Source organism: Haliotis asinina, chromosome 9 (genome assembly GCF_037392515.1).
Source record: "Haliotis asinina isolate JCU_RB_2024 chromosome 9, JCU_Hal_asi_v2, whole genome shotgun sequence".
Lineage (NCBI taxonomy): Eukaryota > Metazoa > Mollusca > Gastropoda > Lepetellida > Haliotidae > Haliotis > Haliotis asinina.
In genome coordinates, this window is record NC_090288.1 from 2304126 (window position 1) to 2326900 (window position 22775).

General features: G+C 38.8%; 1 protein-coding gene across 2 annotated transcripts in view; it reads right to left on the bottom strand.

Moving 5' to 3' along the window:
- The window catches only part of LOC137296757 (uncharacterized), a 100334-nt gene that overhangs the window by 41038 nt on the left and 36521 nt on the right, over positions 1–22775 (bottom strand). The window contains exon 1 of one of the 2 annotated variants that reach the window (XM_067828601.1): positions 8399–8630. The exons of the other annotated variant lie outside the window; for it this stretch is intronic. Within the exon in view, the coding sequence (XP_067684702.1) occupies positions 8399–8420 (22 nt within the window). The 5' untranslated portion in view covers positions 8421–8630. Of the gene's footprint in view, positions 1–8398; positions 8631–22775 lie in introns of those variants that run through there. 2 annotated transcript variants of the gene reach the window in all.

Consider the following 22775-nt stretch of genomic DNA (forward strand, 5'->3'; position numbering starts at 1 on the left):
GTGAATCCAAATGGTCTGGCTAGCTGTGTTAAAGTGAACGGTCTTGGATGCTGTTACTGACATGATGCCACCCTTGCAGTCTTGATTGTTCGAGCATGAATATTGAAACGGTTGGCAGTGTAGCCAACTTGCAATCATCCAAAGATTTGGTTCCTCTTATCTCTTTTAATTCGTGCCATGACGATTGAGTCAAAACAAAGATGATTTCGGACGCGTGTAGTACTCGCTTTGACTAGTTGGGTTGCCAAGATATGCATGCATTTTCATTTTCACGCTTGTCACACGGAACCTTTTACCACGTCTGCCTTTGTAGGTGCGTTTATAAGATATACTTTCTCATCAGAAAACAAACTGATATTGGTAATAACTGTCGATCTGGATCGTAAACCATGTTAACAAAACGATGTAATCATAATAAAAACACAATTTTTTTATTTGGTTTTGTAATGCGACGTTTGTTTTGGTGTTCAGCATACATTGCAGTATACGCCTTATATTCTGCCTCTGACTTTTGGATCGTCACGGATGCAAGTCAAGAATGTTTGAGAACAGTGCCTTAACACTCGTGAATTTTAATCAGTCAATATATTCATTTAATAGCAGCACACACTTACTCCTCATGTTGATGAAATAAATATCTATTTATTGGGAATTACTTCAGTTGCATCCCTAAAGCCCAGATGTAATGCGATGCAAAACTAGTGCCCTCCTCCCAAAACACAATGAACAGATAGAAACGGGATATTGTCACCAGGAAAGTTTAAAGCTTCGGGCTTCTGAGTGAGAAACCCACAGGTGAAAGTGCATTATCTTCAGATCCTCTTATGACCTCGGAAACAGAATTGTTATCTGAGGGACAGGTAAGACCCTGAGGATGGTGCAGAATGTCCTAATAACCCCCAAAGCATCTCAGTTCTCATGTAGCTTGGAAAAGCCGTGGGACTCGATCAAGAAGTCACGACACCTAAAGAAGCAGATAAGAACAATTGTGCTAGTTAGATGTCGACCTGATGTCAGACATTACCATACTGCCTGGTTCTGTTCTGGATATATCCAGAATTCCACCCAAGAGTGAAAGCTTACATCAGATGTCCTGGAATCATTCTTGACATGAAGAGTTTTGGGGAGATCACAATCCATGATCTGACCCCTATCCTGTGTAAAAGTAGAGACATTGCCCTGTGTGCAGCGAGAATGCTCCGAAGTCGGCTGACGCAACCAGAAACTCACTGACTGTTCACAGTAACTTACGCCATCACTGATCACGATGCGGATTTAGGAGGAGACTAGTGGAACAAGAACAAGAGATCGACCTTTGTAGAGCCTCTCAATTGTTTCTGGCGACTTATTGTTTCTAGCAAAAAAATTCTCAGACATGACAAAGATATCCTTGAAGGGGGGAAATCGGAGAGAACCTGGCTGGTGTTTGAAGGATACGATCAGTCCAACATTGAACGGCATTATTTCAGTAGAGAGTCTGATATCTTCCCTTTCTAATTTTCATACAAACTACGGGGGATCTCTGAGGGTTAAAATTATTAATGATGAAAGCAACACCTCACTGATTACGTTCAAGTTTTTCTTCAAAATTACAGAAAACTCTCACTTTGCTGTATTCGATACAACATTGTTTGGTCAAGATTATGATCCGTAATATGCCTGTGGGTATTTACAACTAGAAACATATGCCTGGTCCAACATATTTATGCTGTAAAATGGGATTATGTATTGGACATGACATTTTTTAGGAAACATTCCTTGGTTTAGTGGATATCCTATGTGACATAGGCGCCAAGGTACGAACCGTCAATAAATACAAACTTTGATGGAGGTGAAGCATAAAAGCACATTCAAAACTAAATCTCTTCAAGGCAAGATTGTGTTCTCGATGATATTGATCTTGAGCAGTGCCAACCAAGATCAGTTCTGTTTGCAAGCAAATGTATATCCAATGTATACAAAGGCATTGCCGGGATATCTACTGTTTCAAAATCTATTATTGTTTCATATCTATTGCTTAAGTCAAAATTGTAAGACACTAACATACTTTAAAATGTCATAATGCTTATGGAACTGTCTTACATTTACCACAAAAGTTAGGTATATTCTACTTATCAGTTTATTGGTAGCTTGAAATACCAACATTGAGGTGGTCGTGAGGTGGCATGGGGATTAATACTGTGTTTAACAGTTGTATATGTGTAGTGGCATGCATGTGTACGCTGTGCGGTTGTAGAGAGGTACAGATTGATGTCATCCTGTCAGGTCACTGAGTCATCACGACGCAGTTCCACATCAGCACTCCGCTCAGACACCGTATGTTGACACCAAGTCAGTCACTGTTTTCAGTCAAGGGTAAAAGTACATGTTTCAGCGTGTTTAAAGAATGATACATCGATATCCATCACCCCCGGCTGACGTTCTACTGAAGCAAGGAGGGAAGACAGCCCTATGAATGATGTGTGAGGAAGGATATATACAAATTAACAGAATGACAGAATCATTCGGCATGAACGAGTAGTTTATGTAATTTGTTGGTGTAATTGCGTTGAGCTCCAAGAGATAGACAATGTAATTACGTTAATGAAGGCTCTGTGATGCATATGTGGAAAGGGGATTGCTCGTCGAACTCATTAACACCATAAAAGAAACAGAAACCATGGCCATAAAGGATACATGCGACCCCTACTGTACCGATACAACACAACACCAATGATAATGATAATGGACATGTATGATACCCTGAAACCTCGCACGGATGTGTGCTCACAACGACACGTTCAATGGTGCACTTATCAGTGGGTCATCGTCTGCTAGAATTTCAGTAGGGCGGTGGGGTGGACTTGTGGTTAAAGAGTTCGTTCGTCACACCGAAGACCCGGGTTCGATACCTCACAGTGGTAAAATGTGTGAGGCCCATTCATGGTGTCCGCAATCATGATATTGCTGAAAACGGCGTAAAATGAAACTCACTCGCTCTGAGGATGTTCATTATGAGTTCCCAAGGGAGTATACAACAAAAACACTGTAATACGATTCCATTTGAAGTAACATCCTACCGACTGAGCTTGCAGAGACATGGTTTTAAGAAAGTCATATATCCAACGTGACATGAGCGGAAATGAGGTTTAACGCCGCACTTGAGAATATTTCGCTCACGTGTACTAGCTCAGACTTAAACTGGTTTTATATTAGCAGCTCACTGAGATAATATGCACCAGTTAAGCATGAATAACCCAATCAGACGCATTATGCTCCAAGCCGAGCAGGCCTTGGTTAACTCATTAAGTTTTACTTATTAATCTTCCGCTCTCCGAAAGGATACCGCAAACTACCACTGCACCATGCATGCGGTACCTTACCGGAGGACACGCCACGTCTGCAAATTTAACTTTAATTTCTCTTGTAAAGGCTGGAACTAAAGACAGCAACATGTCGTACAACCAGTAGCGTACAATCGAGCTATCACACGAGACAGTCCACTCACCCGAAATCTACTGTTATGCTTATTAACACAAATTGAATTAAGAGACGTCTCTCCGTTACCATCAGTTACCGTGCAAAACTGATTTGGAACCGATCAGAATATTGAGTTTTCACCAAATTCAGTTTGCTGATGCTCTTAATGCTAGCCTTCAAAAGTCAGTATTATTATTGACGCCATCTATTCAATTGGTTCGCGCAGATAACACTGGTATCACAACTCCCACAGATAACACTGGTATCACTACTCCCACAGATAACACTGGTATCACTACTCCCACAGATATCTTTAGTATCACTACTCACACAAATAAGATTGGTATCATACTTCAACAGGTAACACTGATGTCACTACCCCCACAAATACCATAGTATCACCATTCCCACTGATAACACTGGTATCACTACTCCCACAGATATCTTTAGTATCACTACTCCCACAGATAACATTGGTATCCCTACTTCCACTGGTCTGACACTAAAACTGAATTACAGTTACACATTGTATATGCAATTCCACAAAAATCACCCTAACTTTCAGGCATAGCTAGCTCGACTGTCTTGCAAAAGCTGGACACTCGGTGTTAAGTTACGATTTTTCACCCGGATAGACACTGACAAACACGCGGGGCCAATGTCCCTTTAAACCATATAATGCCACCGGTACCCAGCCACATGCTGCATACAACAGAAAATACATCAGTAGGAATACGTGAATCTGTAATGGCGAAACCTCCATGTACTTTAGCATACATATACATGTGGAATAGATCTACGTGTTATTTCAGTTTCTTTTTATCTTAATGTCCTTTTGTCGATTAATTGTAACCATTATGATTAATTTTTGTACATATTTTATTAATGTAAGTACTCCGTGAAAATAGCCATTTGTGACACCATGTGTTTCCGAAATGGGTGATACCTGCTTATTATGAATGCTAGTTTCAAAATGAAAGTCAATAACCACATTATTATTTACAGTGATATGAATTAAGAAGTGATGTATGTGTATTTTACAAATGCCGTCTACACAAATATGATTCTGACGTCAATCAGTCATTTCCACAGTAGATTATCAGTACAGAAATGACCTATTTTAATCTTATACATTAATTCAAACTAGCCGCATCACGAATACACTGGCGACAACGATCATATTGCATAAGACGCAAGACAGATTATAAACGGCTTGCCCAAATGTCGACGGTATGTCGACTCTTGAAGTGAAAGGCATCCTGTTGCGAATATACCGAATGACACTTCTAAAGAGTTTATCTCTATATACATTTCCATATGATTATTGATTTATTTCAACTTTCAGTCCGTATTTCAGTTCTGATTTGACAGAGTCTTGTTACTCTTGTGCTATCAAATAAACTAGGCATACGTCACAAATAGCGGCCAGATCCTCGGACTGGGCTACTTGTTCAGATGCGTTATCTGACCATATATACATAGTGTAACATGACATAGCTAGTTTAGCCATGGTTTGCCTAGTTTAGCCATGGTTAGCCTTGGTATCGTATGAAACATTTTCAGTCAAATCTCAATTTTTATTATACCCAGTAATCAATTAATCATAATACACATATTTATTTTCAAATATCAATTATTATTTGAAAATCAAATTGGTACGGTCATGGAATAAACGCTGTTTTAAGTATAAGTGAAATTCAGAGCTAGTCACTGAGTTGATATCCTTGTATATAAACACGCCAGCTGAGACTGGGGATAAAACACAACGAAATGCGCACGCCGCAGCAATAATGAACGAATAATTCTCTGACCTAAAATACATTTAATGTTACAAAATGTTGTGTACTCGGATGTTAAAGAAAAGTTAAAAAGGGTTAGAAAATAAATAAAAATATCTGCAGCACAAATAAATAACGTATGCAGTATATTAGAAATACAGAGCCTTCAGCTTCGATATCCTTCTAACATTTGAATTAATCTGTATATACGGGCATCTTGTTCATTCGGCCCTGGTACTCAATGCATTCGTAATGTCGCATGGGACAGGAAAATAGCACGTACAGATATTTTGAGCACACATTATAGCATCCTAGTCAGACTAAACGTGCCAGTCAAACCCGTACCCTCGATCAGAAGCGGAACTAGTCTGACTGGCTTACAGGCGTATCTTGAAGACAGATAGACAGACATGCATGCATTTTAGAGGAAAAGGAGAGAGTATAGTCCTGTGTCCTTGTAAACAGTCTCATCAGGTGCTCCACACACACCCAGTGTTTAGCAAGGCTGGTGGCTTAATGCTGCACAGGTGCTGCAATTCGCTGTGCTGAGCTATGGTATTTATTACGCAAGCTTGTTCGTTTACCCGGAAACAGTAGAGAGCAGACCTGTTGAGCAAGCTTCATTGCTGTGACAAAGACAATTAGAGAAACGTTAAGCCGGCATATTTGCATAAATAAACGAACACATGTACCTAAACAGTGTTTTATGTGTACAGCAATGTTTCTGTTAAGATTCAGTAGAGGGTAGCGGTTTGCTGTTTAGTATTGATAGCTTGGGTCAAGAATAACCTTCACTAATATGGTATAGACAGACTCTTCCAGTATGTATTCAGTCTGCTTAAGTGGGGCAATCAAATGTATATGTCATCTGATATTAGTTCTGCCCCTCTGTACTGTTCTGCTATGTCTACTGCCCCTCTATTTTGTACTGCTATTTGTACTATGTTGTATTTTGTGCTGTTATTTTTTTGCACTGCTGTTTTTACTGTCCCTCTATTTTGTAACACGATTTGTACTGCCCCTATATGTTATACTACTATTTGTACTGCCCTTCTGTTTTGTACCCTGGCTTTAATTCATCTTTAGTCGTTTGTATTGATCCGTAAACCTGTCTAATTCTATTATTCTAATGACACATGTATAAGTATATTCCTTTGGTGTTGTGACACGGAATTCACTTGTGAATAATCTTCTAAATTATTGTTTCAGTTTCACATAACTATAGCTGAAAAAGTGTTTGGAGACTGAATATAACTGCAAAAGTGTATATATCCGGGTCTGATAGCGGCTAAGAAATATGCAAACAGGAATCGCTTATTAGATGGCGACATATTTGACTGGGGTACTTCCGTTGTGTTTTGCACCTCACGTGTAAAGCGTCTCGGAGACTGCTTTCATCCTCGAAACGAATTTTTAATATTCAGTAAAATCATGTTTTCAAGTGCACGATTTCTTTCGGTTCTTTAGTTTTTTCTCCGCCCGGATGAAGAACAATATTACACAGTATACTTGGGGAGTTTTCCCTATAGTGTCAATTGCATCAGCGGATCTGGAATCAATCATTTTGTAGAAATACTTTGCGTCCAATTAGCTGTAAAAATGTGTGTGGCTTATTTCCAATAGCGTGATTGCAGGGGTTTTTTCATAAGCAACACAGGCAATGTAATCACTCTCTGACATTTGGTGCTAATACTTATCCCAAAACTCATTAACTTCAATCAAGTCAAATACATAATCGACGCAAGGAGACGAGAACAATTCACCACGGGCCACAAGCTGGATTTTAACACTCCTTCCAGTTGAAGAATAAAATACATAAGGCCAAGGTCGATATGAGTCCAGTATGAATATATACTACACGTTGTCTATAAGGTTCTAAGCACTTGTGTTATTATATTGTCTGTGCCCACCTTTTCCTCTATTTGCCCACCCTTTCTATTGGTATTTTTAGCAACGGCGTAAAGGTTTAAAATGATATTGATTTACATCCACACACATAGACAGTACCCACCTGTCAATGTTACAGGTAGGTGGCAATTTCCAGATGAAATCAGGACAAATATCATTGATTTCAGGTGCCACCAGAGACTACCGCGAAAGCTTCGTTTGTAACAATCAAATGGTAATACAAAGATCGAATCCTCTGACAAATATCGTTAATTTTAGGTGCGATTTGAGACGACAATGAAATACTTATATATTTAGTGATTCATGATTTAATTTTAATTCTTGCACAATATTAGCTGTAATATAATAAGTTAGACGCAGGTACACAGAATGCCTCCATGGGATGATTAAGGTAAGTGGGCAGAATACGTTCGCTACCATTGGCACTCGTCAAGCACCTCAAAATTAACTTGAGTTTCAGTCCTATGTATTCAATCTATCTGTCCTACAATGTGAATGTTAAAGCAACACGTTATATGTCCAGTTTGATAGTTTCAATGTGTGAATGTTAAGACACCATCACGGCATGTAAGATTTATTGGTCCAGTTTAATAGTTTCAGGGTGTTAAAGATAAGGACACCCTGTAATAAAACTAGCTACAGACCCCGTTTAACAGTTCTGTAACTCACCATTGTGCACATGCCTCATATCTACAGGTACTCATTTATTCATTACAATAAAATTGTTGAATTTGATCAATTGATCGTGTTGGATGTTGAACACCTGAATCGACCATATTCAACATATGACAGCGTCTTGATGTTTAATCAAGTGATCATGTTGGATGTTTCTCCTGAATCGACCATATTCAACATATGACAGTGTCTGTAAATACATCTAATCTGGACCAGACAAACTGCAAGCTTCGATGTATGCAATCGGCATAAGACGGCATGTTTTATAAGATTTACATATTAAAAGATTAAAATTACAGATACTATGATGTGACAGCCAACGCGTAAAGAAGGCAACCGATCAACATTAACTCATCTACACCATATCTTCACTCGAAGAGTGGCATTGGCTGTCCTCTCTCCATTGCCAGGCCGACTGGTCCTATCCCAGAACACAAGATCGACAACTAACATTGTCACATGTTTACCACTGAACTAAAGTCTTGTCCTCGAAACGAAAAATGTACATTATCTTGCAGTAACACTGAGTCACATTTCACTAGTTACATTACAAGATGTATCACAAGAGACAGACTCACCTATGGCTGTGTGGGGATGCATCTTGCTTAGGCGACGCCTGAAATGTAAGATTTCCTCGTGAAGTTGTATATGTGAATGTCAGACAACCGACAGCGAGATATTAATACACATACAGTGTGTGTATACGAGGCGGGCAATGGTGGGCGGCAAAGTTCAAGTTCAATACCAGCTTGTAAACTGCCACCAAAGAACATCTCCCGCCTCCGGTGATAGTCTTACTACTATGTAGGCGAGGTATAGCTGAGTGTGACTCACGCCGTTCTATCGGGATCAGTTGGTTTTAATCCAAATTGCTAGAATGGCAAAAAGCGAGAACAATAAATCACGGTGCTAACTCGCCCCTAATGATGTTGTATCCCCTTCACTTACACACTTCCTCTGAAGCTTCTCGTCAATAAAATCCCAGTGAAAGACAAATGTTAAACACACGGAAGATATTGTCGCGAAGACGTTTTTACATTTGAAATCAGATAACCTACATAGTAGTCTCATTAGGTAGTTCTCATCAGTTTTCAAAAACAATCATGTCTTTTAGTGGTATAATCCTTACCAGACAGTACAGGGGGTGATCAGGTGGGCAGGAATCAATTGAATGCATCGATACATAACATCAGACCATAACGTCAGATTTGATAGGGTATCCAATTGGGTTTGGCAGCTCTCGGGACCATGGTAACGACTGTGTCCGATCGATGACACCATTGGTCAACAGACTGACCCATGTTCTTCGAGAATCGGTGCATGATGAGAACAATGTCTCTTGTGTGGTGTACATACAATCGTTAAACCATTACCATAGTTATAACATAGACTGTTAGGAAAAGAGAATCCTCAGTTTTGACAATCCCCAGAATCAAACTCCTGTAGCTCAAGAAAACCAGATATAGATTGCATGAACTGATCACTTAAAATCATTCATGACAGCAGGTGTTTACCGAACTATCTGCTAATACAAGACTTTGGTGTATGATTCAAGCAATGTCAAAATAATGTGTATTATAGTGATTCCGGGCGAAAGGTGGGTTTATCTGGCTTCACAGTTGTACAAAACACAAACACATACAAAGACATGTCAACTATTCAACTGAAAATGCATAAACGTTAGGAGGCCTTATACATGAAGCATTACATTCTGTCTGTGTTATCTGTCAAGTCAGTATTACACAAACACATTACATTCTGCCTGTGTTATTTATCAAGGACGTCTTACACAAACACATTACTTTCTTCCTGTGTTATCTGTCAAGTCGGTATTACACAAACACATTACATTCTGCCTGTGTTATTTATCAAGGACGTCTTACACAAACACATTACTTTCTTCCTGTGTTATCTGTCAAGTCAGTATTACACAAACACATTACATTTTGCCTGTGTTATCTACTCACGAAATTTCTTACTTAACACATTACATTGTGCCTGTGTTATCTATTCACGAAATATCTTTCTTAACACATTACATTCTGCCTTTGTTATTTATCCACTAAGTCTTACATATCACATTATATTTTGTTTGTCTTATCTATCTATCAAGAAAGTTTCACACAAACACATTACAATCTGCCTGTGTAATCGATCTATGAAGTCTTACGTAACACATATCATTGTGCGCTGTGCTTTGTCTTACGGAAATCTCTAAAGCATAAATACCAAGTGCAATAAAATGTGCTGTTCTTATGGGTGTGTCCTCGATCTTGCTTCCGGATATTCGGTCACTGACGTTTAGACGGAAGCACGCACGCACATACACACGTACATACACACGCACATGTTTTTTCTTACTTACTCTTACACAAACATACACAAACACACATAAACATAAAACACTCACATACAAACATACATAAATCACGTACACTCACTTACATGTAAAAACCACTCACACAATACACACTTCTGCACACACACTCACACACACACTCACACACGTATATACACATGTACACACATAAACACTGACAACACGCACATATACACACACTTACAAATACATACACACATGTGCCCATCTGCACACACTTTACACATCCATTTACATACATAAGCACTGACCACACACACATTCAAATGTACACTCATACACACATGTGCCCATCTGCACACACTTTACACATCCATTTACATACATAAGCACTGACCACACACACATTCAAATGTACACTCATACACACATGTGCCCATCTGCACACACTTTACACATCCATTTACATACATAAGCACTGACCACACACACATTCAAATGTACACTCATACACACATAACGCGTGAGCTGTGTTGCAAATGAACAGATTCCTTACAAGTCGCTTTGCTTTCTGTAGAATGTCTGTACTTGAACTTTCAAAAGGTGTGACTCAAAATTGTCTGATCGTCTTTTTGTTTTAGCCAAATAATTCCGCGATCTTCCAGTGGCACTGTTTGTGCAATCAGACATTAGAATTGGGTCTGACTGTAATGAGTGTGCTGGTGGAAGATACCTGAACCAGTGTTATACAACAGACGCACAGGATACTGCACATGGTATACCAGCCCTTGAGGTTATTTCTTATTTAGCCCTTCTTATTTGCGGTTTCAGTTATTTCCAGTCGTCAGCGTTATCAGGAAGGAAAAAGAAATCAAAGCAGGTTCCAGACTTGACCACTCAGGGTAAATCAGGTACTGACGAATCATACAGAAATACTCTGCAGAGATCTATCCCGCGAATATCGTGGAACTTAAGTTTGCCGTCGAAATTTTATAATAACGTGTTGTTGTATGTGTAGAACTAGCCTTATAGTTTGAACTAAACATATATATAACTATAATACTGACAAGAGTCAGTTACTGCTTACTTATCATAATCCTTGTTACGATGCAAGGTCGGAGTTGTCGATGTAACATTTAACAATATGTAGCATTATTGCTCACAAGTAAAGCATATGAACTGAATTTGGAGACTATGTTGTGAGATCTAGATCGCCCTAACGCCCTAATGGCGTGACCATCTTGTTAGTTCTGTGATGGCTTATGCACTGAAAAACGATTCCTGACTGGGACCATATTAAACTGCCACACACGCCATCAATCAGTTCAATACATAATCACAATAATTTCACCAAAATTGCAAATCAAAATATATAAAAACGACTAACAAAAATTTGGATGTAAGTGCTGACCCCTACACTTACACTTTCTCAATACTTTGCGGTGTCAGCTGTTAAGACGTGACTTACTAATGACTATTCTACCTGCAATATGCCACACTGAAATAGGAAATGCACGCCTATGAATGAAAATATCAAATTAACAAATGTCATCTTTCTAATAATATCAAGGAGAATGCGCATTTTGTAAGATGTCATGTGGTATTTCGATACCACGCGAGTGAGTATTCTGTTACGACCCACTGAGCAAATTTCAAGCCTAAATAAGACCAAACACTGTGTAGTTGTGTTTGGCAGAGAATCCAGAGCCACGATCGCCAATTTGCCCGTTCAACGATAAAAAACACACCATGTACCACAAATAAATCATCAAAATATATTTGATATTTGAATGGTTCTCATGAATAAACCCATTTTAGCAACATGACACAGCGTAGTTCTAAAACTGCTATCATGAAACTACATCAGCATGTGACGTAGTGTCTGTTGACAACTGACTGTGGACACGTGTGATTCAAAACGTGAACTGCTATCAGCCACGTGGATTGACTCTCTGTGATAAGCGCGGTTAACACGGTCAATGTCATGTAACACGTTTCGCGTAGGTACACCTTCCTCCTTTACCGTATACTGCAATAAACTGGGGGTATTTTCTGAAAGAGTACAACGTCATCAAATTAATGACACAGACATTGACTCGGGGGTAGCGATGGGGGCGATCGTAACTTATTCATGTCAGCTTCCACATACACACACCAACATAGTAATTTTCAAATGTAAAATTGTTGCATTCTCTTTCAGTTTTCTGGAAAATGTCACAATCACAATTTCAACGTTCCACAAAAGTCCATAAAAAGAGATTATCTATTTTCTAGTCATATAAATCTCTAACACAAGCGACAAAAGTCTACGCCATATATGTAATTATACAAAATGGTCTCCTTTAGGCAGATGTCAATATCATTGTGTTAACTGTTAGTTTTATCAATAGAAAGTAGTCGATAAAAGCGGAATTAAAATGCGTTATGTGACATTATTAACCTTTTCAGCGTTGTGTACTTCTGTCAAACATGACCCCATCCTGTGGTCCAATTTCGTGATAATTTTCAGAATGAAAAGCTAATGTCATCTGAGGTTTACTGAGAAAACAGTGCGAAATTTCCGCCTGGATAATACCTATGTTAAATACGGGAAACTGCCTTTCACCAAGAAGTAAACATTAGCATTGACACCAACTGTGCTCCTCACATATAAATGTTTCCTTGTGTGAAACAAGACAGGTTTCTGCAGAATCAAAACATGAACATGTGTAATTAGCTGGGAAGTGAAACTTAAGTTTATCACATATCTATTTCCTGGGCATAATAAACTATTTTTCTCAAGTAGGCAATTGAGTTCTGCTGGTTTATTCACACGAACCATGTCTGCCGTCAGGCAACTGTAGAGAGAGGATGCATGCCCCCAGAACTCTAAATAATAAGCTCCACTTAAGTCTTGTATCCATAACCACGATTCATTATGATTAAAACTATCAACAAAAGCTATGGCATTTCATCGACACTAACTTTCGGTACTGTCATTTCATACGTTTAACGTACAATGGAGAGCCATTGCAAGACCCTGATTTGAGCCGTGCAACGTTCTTGGCGGAAGATCAGATTGTAGTAGATTTGTTGTTGACATCTAGATCACATTTCAACATCTGACGAATTGATGACCAAAATTCGATAATTTGACTTACCATACATCGTATGTTCTTACCAAACAATTGTGGTGCCTTTTCGTGTGTTCATGACAAGTGCTGTCCTTGAGGTAAGGTTGAGAATCTCGTTTGATTGTTGAAGGGGGTTTGGCTCCATTTCATAAATCAGAGGCATGTATTGATTGTGACGAGTATTTGGAAAAAATGGGAGGAGATCAGAACAGAGTTCTCTCCTCTTGACCGTCAACAGCAAATAAATCAGACCATGATTTGCAGAACTGACCAGCCCCGGATATGTGTCGCCTCCAGAGAAGGATTAACACGGTTTAAACCAAGACGTTTTGCTGTTCGATTTCGGATCTGGTTTTTTTATAGTTTTATTCGAACTGTTTCTAGAGAAAGGATAAACCTTACTGAACCCAACAGGAGGTATCAAATCACATTCCACATGGAAAATGCGTGGACCTAGCATCTACTCAACAAAAGTGGCCAAAATTCAGATAATCCCTCAGAGTAGGCCTCACAAAATAAGAACTGCAGTACGACTGACATTTCTTCAGAAATGTGTTCCAATCCTGTCACTGAGGCGTGAGACACAGTGAAATGTGGTCGTACCTCATGTGTCGCTGATGCTCGCGGGGAACATTTGAAATTAGAAAGGTGTAGCCGTGTTGGCGAAATTGCATTAAGCCGCTGTAAGAAATGATGTACGAGCAGGTATTTAAGTACATTTTCATGGAGAATTACGTTATAATGATGTATTTACGGACGTCGCGTCAGGGAGAGTACTGGCAGATATTTAAGTACATTTTCGTGGAGAATTACGTTATAATGATGTATTTACGGACGTCACGTCAAGGAGAGTACAGGCAGGTATTTAAGAACATTTTCATGGAAAATTACGTTATAATGATGTATTTACGGACGTCACGTCAGGGAGAGTACTGGCAGGTATTTAAGTACATTTTCATGGAAAATTACGTTACAATGATGTATTTACAGACGTCACGTCAGGGAACGTACTGGCAGGTATTTAAGTACATTTTCATGGAAAATTACGTTACAATGATGTATTTACGGACGTCACGTCAGGGCGAGTACAGGCAGGTATTTAAGTACATTTTCATGGAGAATTACGTTATAATGATGTATTTACGGACGTCACGTCAGGGAGAGTACAGGCAGGTATTTAAGTACATTTTCATGGAGAATTACGTTATAATGATGTATTTACGGACGTCACGTCAGGGCGAGTACAGGCAGGTATTTAAGTACATTTTCATGGAGAATTACGTTAAAATGATGTATTTACGGACGTCACGTCAGGGAAAATAGCTGACATAAATATTTCGCTCGCTACAGTGATACCACAGATTTAGTTAATATAATGATGCAACACTCTGCACTGTTTTCATAAGGTATGACGATATAACATGCATGATCAATATCAGTGGGTATGTTCTACACTGATTACATACAGTATGACGACATAACTCATACTTAACTTATGCCATTCCTTACAGTCTACACTGTTTTCATATAGTATGACGATAAAACAGATATTTACTTAATTTCCGGCTGCACATTTTACAAAGTTTTCATATCGTATGACGCCATGACATACATATATGTACTTAATATCTGTCAATACATTCTCAACTGTTTTCATACAGTTTGACGATGTAACATACATTTTCCTTAATACATGTCATGTCAGCACGTTCTACTCTGCCAGCACATTCTACTCTGCCAGCACATTCTACTCTGCCAGCACATTCTACTCTGCCAGCACATTCTACTCTGCCAGCACATTCTACTCTGCCAGCACATTCTACATGCATTCGTCAATCTGCATCGAAACTGTGTAGAATGTAAGGACACATATTAAGTAATCATGTGTAATATCGTCATTCAGTATGAAAACATTAATTTTTAATTTATTTCCTTAATATCTGTCCTGTGCTGTGTTCGTGTAGTATGACGCCATGACATACATATACTAAATATCTCTCAGCACATTCTGCACTGTTTTCATATAGTATGGCGCTGAAGCATATACTTGCCCAATAGCTTTCCTTACATTGTACGGTGTTTCCATTCCGTAACTTATATTTCCTTAATATCTGTCTGCACATTCTACACTCTTTTCACGTAGTATGGCGTTAAAACATGTATTTACCATTTACCGTATAGCTTCCGTTACATTCTACACTGTTTTCAGTTAGCATGATGATATAACATAGCATTATTTCATCATATGTTTGATGGAACAATTGTACACAATATAAATCTGTATAACCTATCATTATTTAAAGTTTTGATTTAACATTCATACCGTTTGTACAGATAATGAACTATGTTAATTGATTATTCGCACACGTCAAAAGCGTTTTAAATATAGTAAAGTAATAACGGTTGCATATGTTTTAACAGTAGTCACAGTACATATATATATATATATACATATGTATATATACTGAAAGCCATTAAAAACGCAATTTGACATTCCTACTTTCTTTACTCTCACAAATGTCAACATATATAGATGTAACTAGCAGATATGTCTTAAATAAACATGTGTGGATAGCGTAATTGGAAATGTTCAATCAACAAAAAGGTCAGTGTCGCAACAACGACATCAAACAAAGGAGGGGTCACTTGCAGTCAAGATCGTGTGTGTCCACCGTGCACTGGAGGGCAGTCTCCGGGGGCACTGGAAGACACAGAAACACCTGCCATTTTCTCAGAAACAGCTGCGGGATGGTCTGCCAGTGATGTTGAAAGGTCGGTGTCAATTCAGCACTCGTCCTTGGTAATGGCACCACCCCTTCCCAAACAACCAGGTTAAAAAATACAGTTTTTCTAGACGTCCATAAATCCGTTGACGTCCATCTACAAAGGGTAGGTTTAACCATCTTAAGGCATCTTCGCACCGTTTTGGCGCAGACATGACGTTGTCTTGTCCCAGTTGTCCGCTTGCAGTATCAGCAGCTGTTTTGAACCGATTTCGGAAGTGTAAAATTTGGATATTGCTGTACTGTCGAGCTGTCGTCAAAGGTGGTGCGTTATGTTGCGGAAAAAGTTGTTTGAGCTGACCAACGGTGTATGGAAGCACATTACAGTGCCTGTGTTTACGAGAAATGTCAAAGGTTCAGTTTTAAAATTCATAAACGGATAAATCTTTGGGATACAAACTCGAAATGAGCAAGGGTATCAGCCGATTGTCCCTACATCCTCTGTATCGCAGGTAAAAAATCTTCAGTAGATGTTTTGTCAGTGCCACTAAAAGAAATACTAATTGCGTTTTTAATGACTTTCAGTACATATATCATACATTATGAATAATATATATAATTTTATATTACATTATAAATTTATATTACATATATTATATTATATATTAATATTACATCATAAATTCAACCGAGTTACGGATACAACCAAAGATACCACGAGTGAAACTGCTTCACGTTATGGCATCTTTTAATCTGCAGTTGTCCAAGAAAGATAACAAACTGTTTTACAACAAAACCTCAAACAACAAACAAACACACCCACGATGCAAAACAAACTACGTACTGTAGCTATTTGAAACAAGGCGATCCAAGATTCGAACATGCTGGTGTTAGGAATAAACTCTCTTGACAACCATCTTGTCAACAGGTATATGGACAATCTGATGGTTGATAGCATGTATCGACAACAGTCAGGTCATTCTACAAGACGAGGCTATTGTTGATTGTCGCGTCTCTGTAGGCTGCACAACTAGAGTGCTATATTCTTGTAAGCATACAAAAGTGAAAATCGTTAACAAAAGGGTGAAGAATTCATACTGCTTACAGTATATACTATGCGTGCTCTACTTGTGTCACATCAGAAATGCCAACTTCATGACAGGTCGTACGTTCCAGCTAAACACTACTCTTGCTTGCGTTCAGTTGTGACGAGATGTATGCCGCGCTTACGTCTTGTACATTCTCGCTGGCGATCAATACGTGGACCTCGACAACAACATCATCGTGCTGGCACGATAACATAGCAGCCTTAACATTGACCATCAGCGTGGGAACATTTGTCTATTCTAACCTAGCGCAATCCCTGCCCGCTTGTTCTGGGGTCCGTTTTAGCTTTAACCCCAGCAAATGAAGATAAGTCTGAGCAAGGCACGGGATACAGAGATACATAACAGTGACAACATCATGTGTCACTTTGGCATCGTCTTTGATCCGGTGGTGTACATCTCAACAACAGCACAGATGTGGGTGTTCATCTTTTTGTTAATTACATACAGCGGAAAACCGAATCAATCAAAACCGACGTCATGTTATCCTACTGACATTTAAGCCGTAACAGTTTACCTTCGTAACAGTTCAATTATATAAGGAGTCGTCATTCGCTGTGCAGGGTTGTTTCCCTTGACGTGCTCGGTGTTGCTTGGTTTTTGTCTCCGAATGCTACCTATAGCGGTCAGCGGTATGTCTATCATAGTGAAATCTGCGTGACCTTGTCACTGACCTCGGTGTTATTGTTAACGTTAATATGGAGAATTACTCAATCATTGGTTGTGTTTGTGTGTATGTATGTATGTATGTATGTATGTATGTATGTATGTATGTATGTATGTATGTATGTATGTATGTATGTATGTATGTATACATGTATGTATGTATGTGGTGTGTGTGTGTTTGTATGTATGTATGTTTGTAGTGTGTGGGGGTGGGGGTGGGTGTGAGTGGACGAAGGAGGGAGAGGGGGTTCTGCTAGTGAGTGTGTTTGCGTGTATGTGTGTTACTGTATACGAAATCCAGTTATACAGTAGTGGCCTGTAATTATTAGTACCAGGACCAGACAATCAAGTGATTGATATTGTGAGCAACGACCCACCCATGATTCAAGGACATGGCATGAAGAGGGTGACTGGTCCGAGTGTAAGAATACCCATATCACATCTTTTCTAACAGATGCTTTATACATATTTGGGTTTTAATGAGGATACAGATGAGGTCATCTAGGCATCAAAAGTGAGACTAATATTCTCACCCAATGCTAGGAAGCACTTTTCCATTGTTTGCATAGTGATTGTTTACGGAAGATTCTCAGTGGAGGTTCCTTGACAACAATCTTGTAATGTTATCAGTATGGATAGCTTGCCGGGTCCATTTAGCTGCTGGTTTGTTGATATTATCACCGCTGATTTTATTATTAATGCTGACTTTATGTTATGACCTCTGATATCATTGTTTTGTCATTGTACACATACTGCCACCAGCTGTTCTACTCCCACACTACTGGGCACTCACATTATAAATATCTCGTAGTTATTTGTTTGGGTTATTTGTTATTATGTTCATGGTATAATTATTTTATTGTTGATTGTTGGTCTAATTCATATATATTTTAGGATTAACGGTGACTTCAGTCTGAAAGTCGACATGTAATAATACATGTAATGTGATGTCAAATACGTTTTAGTAAAAGCTGAATACATATATAACGGATATGTTATACAAGCATATTTTGTATCATTTATTATTTTATGATACTTGCATAGTGCCAATGTCTAACCCAGCTACGCTCTCCAAAGGGGCTTTGTTTTCCCCTCGATGATAGTGTCAATCTCCACGGCAAGTCTTTGAAGGGTATTTAGAAGTGAAATACATAAGAATGAAGATTTTATGGATATCAACTTCTTTATTATGGGAACACAACGTTTCGGAGTTAATGCTTACTCCTTCATCCACGGCACTTCGTAGTTTTCAATCGCAACTCCCTGTGGATCTGATAATATTATTAGACATAATCTTTACCGTTTATTAGGAAAATACATATCGGGCAAATGTAATATTGTGAACCATCTTGGGACACAAATGACAAAAGGAAATTCTATCTACTAATCTTAAGAACTCTCTGCTAAAAGCGGTGTCCATTGTGTGGTTCTGACTTTATCATATTCATATGTTTATGAATCACTAGTGGTGGCAGCAGGCGTTAGGTGGTTGCTAACATGTGGCATGCTCATTTGGTGGTACCGGATACCATTAGGCGTGCCGGAAATGTGCAATAGATATGTACGTGTTGTTGGTTTCATCATCTAAAAAACCCTTTAAAAATTGTTTTGGAGGTTCTACCCACGCGAAGCGGGCGCCTGGTCATATTACAGAAAAACTATTCAACCAGACGTGCATACTAACATATATGTATGCATTATCTTTCATGTGTATCCATTTAGGACAAAAACGGCCATTTTTCATCATTAAGGTCGTTTATCTGACATGTATTGATGAGGATAAACGCTTACAGGCCTGACGATGAAGCTGTTGTTTCTTTGTCTGTATTTCCAGCATCTATCACACGTGGTAAAAACAGTGGCAGTCCCTGAATAAGACAGTGTAGTATGTCTGTTAATAGGTTCTCTCGTCCTTGGGGTTTTTTTTAGGGTTTTTTTTTTTAACTTTTGTATCAATGCGTTTATTTCATGTCTAATGTCAATGATATATGTGCTGTGGCTACGATGGGGGTGAGCGGAGTCTCTGTGGTCGTAGCTTCTGTTACACGTAAACATACCGAAGTCCTACACAATGGCATGCACCTCGTTAATTCAAACCCTTTATCCAGGAAGACTTCATTTCCGGGAATTTACTGTCAAAATGTTCTACACATAAAGGTTACCTGTGACGATCCGGATTTCGAACTGATCTTCAGCAGCCCGTTCTTGTCGTGACAGGCAATTAACTAGATCGTTGACCCGGTTGATACATGTCAACGTGTCCCAACGTGTCCCCTGATATCATCACTGTTTCTTAGCGATTTATTAACTGTTACGAGTGTGTATTTTCTATATATTTTTGTTATTAATTAATTAATAATAATCATTATTGGGTTACAACGTTTAGTGTTTTCAATAATAATTATGATGGGTCACTCTTCGTATAATTGATGATCAGCATTTTAAACATTTTTGGTAGCAGGCTGTCCGGAAATTATCTGCCCTGTTTGTTACTTCCGGGAGACTGATAGAGATTTCTACAGTGTTGGGGATGGTCGTATGTGCCCGAACTTTCTGGAAATGTATATATATATATATATATACACATTATATTAAAGGCTAGTTGCCGTGTTGATACGTGGGACACACACATTCATATTCACTGGAGTATCATCATCAATCGCTGCCAACGCTTGATCATCATAGCTTCTGTCAGACCGCTCACTGTGTTACACTCTGTATAACTGTTTCTCTCTCGCACTAAGACTTTGGTGAGTTTGCTATATTATATTTTGTGACGCATTGCCTTACATCTTGTCTCACTTATATTGTATTTGAAATCGGTATTGTGAAATTGACTTGTGACTTTGTATACCTTGCTCTCTTTGCCAAATAATACAATAATTGAACGTTTTAGACTTGTCTTTGTACTGTTTTGCTGGATTCACAGGGGGTTTCTTATACCGTTTGTCAAGGCAAATTCTTAACCGTTACATAACACATGCTTTTATGATATGGCTGGAATTGTACAATAGACAGTTATCAGAGATTTTCTAGAAGTAAGGAAAGAAGTTTTTTTTCGATCTTCATAACAATTTTTGTGCATATGATTGTATTCGTTCGAGACGGATATTGAGTCGGTTGCAACAGGTATAACAATAATACCAACCACCGCATTTCGACACATAACAAAGAGGAATTAAACCTCTCTAGTGTGGTTCCTATCAATCCGGAACACCCTTTACACGGGACAATTACCATATTACTGATTTTACTGGGGTCGTATTAATAATCAAATGCCTCTTTAAAATTATTTTACTGGCATTCTAGAAGTTCAGCAGAATAAGAACAATGTTTACGGATAAGTAACTCCTTTATTCTGTATAGTCGACTTTTCGACGTAGATTCTAATGTCGTTGTCAAGCAACTGACCCTATATTAATTATACGTCTGACGCTCAGGTGAACGAGGCCTGGACTTCGCGGAGTTCGAAAGGTCGACTATGCTTAGAACAGCAAAATACTGAATGCAAACATCCCTGATGTTTCTACGTCCAAGGCAATTATCAAGATATTTAGCCGAAAAGGCTAAATATCACAGGGCTTAAATATAATGTGTCGCAACAGGCAAACTTTATTAAAACGTTACTCGAAAAACATTCATTTGACCAGTGCTCCCGTCCGTATAACGCAATGTGTGAAATCATTCATAATGAAATACATGTGTATATAGCTATATTCTAATCAAACATTTTCCCAAGAGACAACATTTTAACTACCCCAATACGTCGTCTCCTGAAGTCAATCTTCCATTCAAATTATGTGAGCTGCAAGAGCATATTACACGCCACAGCCAACCTTGGAAACAGTGAACAAATGTGGAGTGAGTGAGTGAGTGAGTTTAGTTTTACGTCGCACTCAGCAATATTCCAGCTATATGGTGGCGGTCTGTAAATAATCGAGTCTGGACCAGACAATCCAGTGATCAACAACATGAGCATCGATCTGCGTAATTGGGAACCGATGACATGTGTCAAGTCAGCGAGCCTGACCACCCGATCCCGTTAGTCACCTCTTACGACAAGCTGAGTCGCCTTTTATGGCAAGCATGGGTTGCTGAGAACAAATGTGGAAGAGACATTAGGGAGATATATATTTAAATGGCAGAGCGAATATTGGTCAACACCGCACTCAGCAATATGCCAGGTATACCACTACCCTCTGTTAAACAGGCCAATCAACCGGTACTTAAGATCTACGACACTGAGCCATTATGACACATAACCAGACAGCATACATGCACACTGAAAATATACATACATCCATAGCGTTCCAAGCATCAATATATTATAATATACCAGAAAACATACTTATGTCTATAAGTATCAACATACTACCAACTACAACAAGGAAGTTATCGAAGCTTGGTTTTTATCTATTATCATGTACAGACTGACCCTCAAGGAATGAATAAATGTTAAGTCCAAATACAAACAGAATGAAATCCTTAGACTATTTATTCAAGTAAACCTTGTCTTGTTTATACTTATAACTGTAGTTTTGTGACATCAACAATTTGTGATTATTTTCAAGTTTCTGACGTGTATTTCTCAAGAAATCTGATACGATAAAATTTACAGGGTGAGAAGCACCCACACAGCATCAACGGCGCTTGCTCCAAGATATTGCGTTGTGTAGTGTTTATGTGACACCATACACGAACTCGGCCACCAGTCATGAACAGAATAAACAAATTCCTATGACCTTTAATTCCGCTGACGCCAAGCTTGACACCAAACTAGTCGGGCTGTTTAGTGTTCTTGGGTCGTCTGATCTCTCGTCAGACGTCTCTCGTGTTCTGTTAGACAAACAGTGACATAAAAGCCACGTTGTGCTTAACATGCCACTTGACATCTATAAACGGATGACGTTAACGCTCAAAGTCGACTTAGACGCTGACGGTGTTTGACGTTATTAGTTTGCTGCAAATTCATAGATGTTGCGATATTTCTTTTCATATCTATGTAAATATCACTATGTCACAGAAAG